The sequence below is a fragment of the Anomalospiza imberbis genome, chromosome 1 (genome assembly GCF_031753505.1).
Source record: "Anomalospiza imberbis isolate Cuckoo-Finch-1a 21T00152 chromosome 1, ASM3175350v1, whole genome shotgun sequence".
In the NCBI taxonomy this organism is placed as follows: Eukaryota; Metazoa; Chordata; class Aves; order Passeriformes; family Viduidae; genus Anomalospiza; species Anomalospiza imberbis.
The window spans coordinates 13429240-13437900 of NC_089681.1; the positions used below are offsets into that span (position 1 = coordinate 13429240).

The 8661-nt window shown below is 38.0% G+C and overlaps 1 protein-coding gene across 5 annotated transcripts in view; it reads right to left on the reverse strand.

The window, feature by feature from the left end:
- The window catches only part of COL14A1 (collagen type XIV alpha 1 chain), a 113628-nt gene that overhangs the window by 44212 nt on the left and 60755 nt on the right, over window positions 1–8661 (reverse strand). For all 5 annotated transcript variants that reach the window (XM_068182136.1, XM_068182131.1, XM_068182159.1 and 2 more), the window contains 6 exons: window positions 7970–8092; window positions 6481–6630; window positions 5735–5851; window positions 3748–3894; window positions 1528–1602; window positions 34–173 (listed from right to left, as the gene is read on the reverse strand). In XM_068182136.1, coding sequence (XP_068038237.1) covers window positions 34–173; window positions 1528–1602; window positions 3748–3894; window positions 5735–5851; window positions 6481–6630; window positions 7970–8092 — 752 coding nt within the window. The remainder of the gene's footprint in view (window positions 1–33; window positions 174–1527; window positions 1603–3747; window positions 3895–5734; window positions 5852–6480; window positions 6631–7969; window positions 8093–8661) is intronic.

Consider the following 8661-nt stretch of genomic DNA (forward strand, 5'->3'; position numbering starts at 1 on the left):
CATGCACCCTCCAGCTCTGCACACATTGATTACCTGTGTTCCATCAGGACCAATCTTATCCAAAGCTCCCACAGTGCTATAAAGGAAGTTAATTATCTTATTGAAATTGTCATCTCCAATACTCCATGACCCATCCACCAGGAAGGCCAGATCAGCTTTGGCTGCTTTGCAAACTGAGGAAGAAAGCAAGAATTCTGGAATTAGAGCAATGCCTCAACTCCTCATGAAAGCTCAAAAATCACTTAAGAAAATGCAACCATCATGAAAAGCCCTTGTTTAATGTTAGTTAATACATGTTAGCTCATAATGTTAGCTTTAGTCAACAGACCTGCTGGCATTGACTTCAGTGCAGGTGTAGAACCAGCTGAGCTCTGCAAGGGAGAATTGTCTGCACCAACAGATCCAATCACAGAACTCACTTCAATGGTTCTTTAAAGTCTGGCCTATCATTCCTATTTTTATTTAGGTTTTTAAGTAAAGTCACACATATACAGTGCCAGACTCCTAGCATGACACAGTAAGCAAGATGACAGAATTTCAACTGTGGAGGTTCCCACTGGGAAAATATTCCATTCATAAAGTTACCCTAGGGTCTGTAGTGTCTAATGCACTTCAAGGGCACTGTGTAGGAGCAATGCAGGTTTCACCATCTCATCTGATTCCAGCATGTTCTTATGCAAAATGGCCTGCAAGAGCTGTGCATTTGCTCACACAAGTTGCTCACTCTTTTATGGGAACTGGGAACCTTCAACACTTCAAAGAAATCCAAGTCCATTGCTTGGGGTCAGAAGTAAACTGTCTCAAACCAAAGTTACATTTTTCAACATATTTCATCATCATATTTCATCTAAATCCAGAGAATAGGACAAGAAGATACAAACCTGTATTTTTAATTTTCTGTTGATTACTCCTTGTAAAACAAAACCCCCTCATTTTCTGCACCTATGCAATTCTAAACACACACACATACAAGGTTTTTTTTCCCTGAAGTTGTGGGTTAAAGTCTCAATTTATACATCAGTTTGGTCCACAGACTTCAAGCTGATGTATTTGATCCTCAGTCTCCACCAATAATGGTCGTCTCACAGCAATATTATATGCCTCGGTACGAGATACGACACCTTCAAATAATAATTAAAGGAAGTCTGCATTTAAAGAGGAGAGTCTGAATATAGCCCATACTTTTCACATTACCTAAAGTAGACATATTTAAAAATAATGCTGCTTTTGAAGTTTAATTATCCTAGGATAATTAAACTGTCTGCTTCAGTTGCAAAATATGTATAGTTTAGGAGTTGTGGAAAAAGGAAGTGTCACATATGTTAACCAACCTTTCAGCAAATTTTAACAGTACAACAATGAGGTCAGATTTTTGGCTCATTAAATTTAAGCCAGCTGCCTTTACAGTGTTTCTACAGCAAATGCCTTGTGAGATCTTCTCCTCACAGGTCTAAAATACCATCAGAAGCAGAAAAACGTTGCATCAACACTTTAAAATTACAATAAACTCACACATGTAGCACTTACCCTCTTTTGCAGGTGGGATTGTAGGTGGTGGAGGTGGTGTTGAAGGTGTTGTTGGTGGTTGAGTAGGAAATGGTACTGGAGAATAAAAGAAGGTTCAAACGTGCTTAAAATCCCAATATCTTTAATAAACAGCATTTTCTACTCATCTTCACATGAAAATAATTCATTATCCCTAACCCACTAGTTATGCAATTGGAGATAAATGTAGATGAGTGCACGCAAGAAATGTCACCTGAAAGAGAATATTACTAATGCAAAACAATTAATGGCTGTATATGCAGTATGAATGATATAATACTACAACTGAACTACTACTGGAACTGCCCCTTTTTGAGATTCTCCAGGGTAGCACACCATGTGCCAGCACTATTCTTGACCTAGAATCCATAACTCATTTTGAAAAAGGTCTGTGTCTTTTTCCTTTCTCAACAAAAGTCCTCAGTAACAGAAAGTAGGTCTTTATTCACTCTGGAAGGAAGAAGATTTTAGTCCTACAATCCAAAATGCAGACAGAGAGGAAAAGCAAGCCAGTGCCTGCACACAAAGCAGATCACAGTCTGCCCTGATGAAGACTTCTCTGAACTTGGTCAAAGACCTTGTTATGCTTCCAGACAGAAACACAGCTCTGACCCCAACTCTAATAGGACTGTGGCTCTGTTGCCTGCAGAAAGTGCCCCTCACTCTTCTCCTGAAAATTGACATTGGAATTTCAACCTTGCAGTGACCCAGGTGAATTGACAGCTTTTCTGAATGCAACAGCTTTATTTAGCACCTTTCAATACAGCCCAGCTGAACTCTCAGAGACAAAATGCACATGCATTGACTTCCACAACTCTATGGGAGGAAAAGCTTCCACATTCATTCAAGGGTTTTTTTCCCCGTTTTCATTCAATGCATTTAGCATAAGAAGCCACAGGTGACAGAACATCAGTCCTTCAAGTAAGACTAAACTTATTTGCTGTAACACTTAAGTTACATTTAGAGGCAATGGAGACAGTTAGGTATTGCAACCTGAGAAAAGGAACCTACATTTGGGAAAGATCAGTGCAAACAGGATTCATTACATGTCCACATCTCACTCTACCTGACTGGGGTTTTTCCCATGGCTTCAGCAACAGAAAGGGCTAGGACTCCGAGACACCTACACAGAAGTAGTGCCCAGGACCTCCATGGCCACAGCAATCCAGGACCAGACCCACTAAAAAAGGGTCACAACTGCTGTAAGGTGACTTTAAAGGGTGCTCTCAGCACCAAAGAGATGCAGGTCATCCTGAAGACTGTTTCCCTTCAAGGTGAGACAATAGTTTAGAGAAATTATCACAAACCATTGTTCTCAAATGGACATATGGCCCAAGGTGTGCTCTTCCTCATGTCTCCTAGCTCCCTGACCTGCAGAGTACACTAAACACAATTCCCCAGAAAGTAGGAGAAGCTTGGCTTTTTGCTCACTGCTCAGAGAATGAGCCCTGGACTAGGAAGAATTGGAGTCATGCACCTGTGCAAGCTTTTCCTATGTGAAACCATAAATGTGGGAGGAAAAGAAGAAAAGTACAAACACTTTCTACCCTGAGAGAAAGGGAACAGCATTGTGGTGAAATTGGAAATGGGCTCAAAGAAAGATAAAATATTCATTTTAGTAGTCCCATGTTTATTTTGCAGTATTTTGAATTCATGATAGCAGGATCTTGCCTTCATAAACAGCTGTGAGGATTGGGGTTTTTTTATTTGTCTTGTGTTATGAATAATAATAATTTAAAAGTCTGGTTGTTTTTTTTGTTTCAAAATACTTAAATAAATTGGGTTTTGAGGTCCCATTTAACTGTAAATTATTCAAACACTAGTTAATTTTACTAAATAACAAGAGCTGCAGGAACAAAACTTTCTCTGTTTGCTCATTTTTCTGTATTTTTTTTCCCCAAAGTCACAGATATTCTGAGTATCCCACTGTGGGACTTTTTATGAAGAAAACTAAACCATCCTCCCTGTGTCACTCTCATCAGAAGTCCAATAGAGTTGCTGAATGTGGCTTAACAGTTACTTCACAGCAGTGGTGTAAGAATCCTGCACATCTGTGGAGGAGTCACAATGCACTTGAAAAATTAATAGCTCAGCTAAAGGAAACTGCAGGAACAGCACATGTGTGGGCAAAAGGCAGAACCCAAGAAAAGCAATCGAGCATTATTGCTTCTGGCTGAACTCTGTCTCTTCTGTTTTACTCACACGTTGTCTCCATGATGCTCACAGCAGGGCCCTCCAGCTCCTGAAGCTGTGTATGAACACTGATTTTGTATTTGGTTCCAGGCATCAGCTCAAAAAAACAATGTCTAGGTGTCCCTCCACCAAGATTTACTTCTTGCTTTTTTCCATCTGGAATTACAATGAAACCATGAAAACTCTCTTTTTTTACTGTTTTATTGAATAATATGATTTAAATAATAAATAAGAAGAGTACATGACAGCATATGAAGGGTAAGAGGTTGTCATAAGTTAATAAAGTACACGCTGCCTTACTTTTGGAAATTGACCTCTGTGCAGAGGTCTGTAACATTTCATTCATCATACTAAGTAGGAGCTGAGGAATGTGTCAAACATCTTCAGGAAAAAAAGATTAATTTTTCCCCATGCACTGAAGGCAATAAAAATCACTAACACTGTCATGAACAGGCTTTGGATCTAGTCCTAAATTATGAGAGTCTAACTAGAAATTGTTGCATTATGTAATTCTATGGCATCTTTTGTCTATGCCTTTGGTTCTCAGCATATATCATGTGCTTGGTCACAAAAGAGACTGAACTAGATATCATATTCCAGCTTTCACTAGTAGCCACTTTGCAGGATGGTTAAGGAACAGCATTTACAGGGTTCCAAAACTGATTCTGCAAAATTCTGAATTGGAAAATACATTGACAATAGAAAAAGGCTGGGTACTGGAAATAGCATAAGGCATGTTTTAATAAAAAGAAAAATTTTATCACCATTCAAAATCTGCATCAGGAAGAAGTTAAATACAAGCAACTGATCTCACTTTTTACAGAGTGTATAAAAAATGACAAACAGTCACTCAATGCTTATCAGGTGTTATACAAGTATAAAAATATTTGATCACTGCCTGAACCAGACACACGCCCAATTTGACAATCAAATCCCTTCAGGATAGATATTAACAAGAAACATTTGTTCACACTCTAGGTTGTTCTGCTCACATTTAGGTGCTTTCAGCTCAGCTAAAACAATTCTGGCAGTTCTATATGAGGAAAGTAGGATATTGGCTAGCCCCCAGATAAGAGGGATGTCTGTGCTGTCTTGTGTGAGCCAAGATCTGCTATCTGAATAGTTTGTCTGTATTTCAGGGCTTCAAATAAACCTTATCACCATCCACTTGCCATTGCACAGAAAGGTCATGCCTTTTTTGCTACATGATCAGTGTTACTGTCCATGACACCTTTAACACAGCCCATTAAGTATTACTAACTGCATTTCTCTCAACTTATCCAAGGTTTTCATTTGCCGTCAGTCAAAAGACCACTGATGTCTGCTTGGGATAAGAGAGTTGCTCTGCACAAACAGTGACAAATTGTCTTCTGGCTACACCTGATAATCAGTGAGGCTGAAGAGGCTGTCATTTACCCTCTAGATACACTGTGCTAAAAGCATCAAGACTCCTTGTGTGACTGCATAAAACTGTCATGTTCATCCATATGAGTAACATTACTACTATAAACTACGAAGAAACATCAATAGGATGAGAACAAAAAGTGGACATTGTTATGATTCTATGGGCATGGTCTAGATTCATTCAGAGCTTTGCTACCTTTCTGCCCTCTTCTCCTGTCTATCCTAATCAAAGAGAGCTACTGCTCTACTGCTGGTGGTATATTTACAAACTTTGATGCATTCAGTTCATCCTTATCCATCTTCTGTTCCTCACAGCAGTAAAAACTCAGCAGTGAAAAACTCAGGTAATCACTCTTCTTCTACTGATAGATCAAAGTCCCTGACATAAAATGCACAAGCTATCAATGTGTTTGACATAAAAGGACAGGGATGCTACTCCACTCTGAAACTGTCAGTGTGTATACACCTCTCTTCTGTCCATCATTTCCAGTATTTCAGGAGACAGTCTACAGGTCTAACCACATACAATTTCTATGCAATTCAATTCTCTGGGTTGGGCTGTAGCTGCACATCAAATTATTTAGTAACTTACCCTCGAGTGACTCTATAACTACCCTGTAAGCAGTAGCATGTCTGTGAAGCTGCCACTGAGCACACAGACTTGTCATGCGGACTTGGTAGGAATCCAAATTCGTCACTCCCAAATACACTGAAAATTAAATATAAAAAAATAGTTTTATACCTCAAGACATACAAGAAAAAAATGACAAAATTATTACAGTGAAACCAGTGCCAATTTATTTTTAACAAACAATGTCCACAGCTGCTTTAAAAAATCGAGAAAATGTAAAAGAATAACTTTAAAAAGCAGTGAACCTTAAAAACAGTTTAGAATTTAAGGCAATTTACTTTAAACTACATAATGAACACTGCTAAAAAGTTTAGTTATTGCAAATAAGTATAAACGTATCATAATAACAGCAGAATTTTTGTCAAAATCTAATTTTAAATTGAGCTTTAGCTATATAAAAAGCAAATAATCTTATATATGGAGCCAGAAAAAATACACTAAATAGACTTTTCATTAAGGAAATTTATATCTACTACTAGGCAAATATATTTTTGGTTGATAAATTATATCTGCTTTATGATTCCTGTCTTGCTAACATCCAGCAGAGCACCTAAAAGCCTGGTATAGTCTCATAGAAAGAGGGACTTTCATTTCAGGAAAACAAAGTAAAGTCTTCCATGTTAAAATTTATTCATGGAACTGCAGAAAGCCACAGTTGTAAGGAAAACTAGCTTGTAGAGATATGAGCAGCATGAAATCATTCTTACAGGTTTTGGCCACGCCTGTCAGGGCATCACTGAAGCCTGTTGAGTATGAAGCAAATACTTTAACATTGTACTCCGTTCCACTGAAGAGATTTAGAATGAGAATAGTATTAATATCATCCCCTACAAAGGTCTCCAATGCAGGACCAGGAGCTGCAAAAAAATTAAATAAATTAGAAAATCATTTGCTCATCCACTAAATTATTAAAAAATACAAGTGTTCATAAAGTTACTAAATTTTGCCCTTTTTTTAACCATACACAAATACAAAGACATTCTCCTCATTCCTTGCATGGAAAGAAGACACAACAAAAACACTTGGGAAATTCAGCAGTGGGATTCATTAAGGCAGAGCTAGACACTGGCTTCTGTTAAAACCCTTTTGCTCTGCTTCAGTGACTTACTACTGCTCTAAAGGGGCAGCCAAATATCTCCCCAGTTTGATTGTGTGCCAGGTCCAACAGTGGGGACAGCAGATGCCAGCCAGCACTACAGTCACTCAGGGCTTCTTATACAACAGCATCATTTGATACTGTGCAAAAATGATAATGCAATTAGAAAAGAATGGAACTTTCCCAAGTTAGAATCTCAAACAGCTCTTTCATCACCTCCACTAGTTGTTCTGGATACACTTCAGAAACCAGGCAGCAGCATTGCCTTTGGACAGCACTTTAGTCCCTTAATGGTCACACATCTGTGATTTGCTGTCAATAGTGGATCCTGTTTCTCTAAAGAAATTTGAAGGATTCTGGATGTCTTGACTAGCTGCAAGGTACAGGCAGGCAAAGGATGCAGCACACACAAAATGGACAATGAATAAAATGTCAAATGTCTAAGAAGAAGTGAAAACCTTTTATTGTGAGGGGAGGGAAGTTGAAGAACAGGAGAATACAGAAGAGAGGAGCATGAAAAAGCAAACATAGTCTCTGAAACAGAGTCATGATAAAATGAAAAAACACAGGCTGAAAGAGCTGGGATTAATCAGCCTTAGGATGAGAAGCCTAAGGGGAAATCTACTGCTGCCAACACCTACTTTTATGCAAGGTGGTAGAGAAAATACAGACAGAATGTCTTCAGAGGCACACAGGAAAATGCAGGAGAAAAAAGACAAATTTTGCAACATGGAAAATTTTTATCATATATTAGCAAAGACACTGCCAGTAACAGTAGTCAAAAACTGGGAGAGATACTGAGAGCAGTTTTAAAATCCCCATCCTTGGAGATATTATAAATTCATCTGGCCAGGGTCCACTGAAACCTGTTCCAAGCTGGGCCTGTTTTGTACAGGGAGGAAGACCACATGATCTCCAGAGATCCTCTCCAGCCTGCATCATTCTGTGATATTAAACTTTCATATTCAAAAATATGAGGCACCAAAGTTAATAACGCTTTCAAGGCTGTAGCTGCAACTGATAGATTTAAGAACAAAACTGAGCAAAAGATGACATTCAGTCAGAAGTGACCACAAAAAAAACTCAGTTTTAAAACTCACTGTTGACAGGTTTGTAGACAACTCTGTAACCCATTGTTGCTGAAGGTGGGGCATCCCAGCTGAGACGTAATCTGTTGTACCACTCATCTGAGACACGTAAATTCCTAGGAGCAGACAGGGGCACTGAAAAGAAACCAAACTGGGATTTTACAAGTTTATCTCATACAAGCTTATACCGAAAAATCAAGATATGCAATTAAAAAGAGTGTGATACCCATTACTCTCAGATTTACATGTAAAGTTATCAGGATGAAACTCTTAATCAAATTCATTCTTTGTATTACTCAGTGCATTAACCACGAACTTTGATCAACAAACAATGAACTTTTGAATTAATTCCAAAATTTGTTCCTGCATTTCTTTAAAAAAAAAAATCTTACTTTTCTTTCCTAAAAATGTAAGGTAATTTAGAGATAATTATACATTGTGTAGTTTCTTCCAATCCAAGTGCACTAATGTATAAATTATGGTCTTTTGAGCACTTAATTCTGTAGAATGGAATCAAAGGACTTATTTACAAGTGATTTAAGTCTCTGCATAAATAGCACTTCAATTAAGACAAATTATGTAAATTAGGAGAACACTTCAATAAAATTACACTATCACGACTACAAGTGCACAATGAAAGGATTTTTTACAATATACAGTAGAGAGGAAGCTTGAGCTACAGATGAGTAATCTTTTGGTACTTG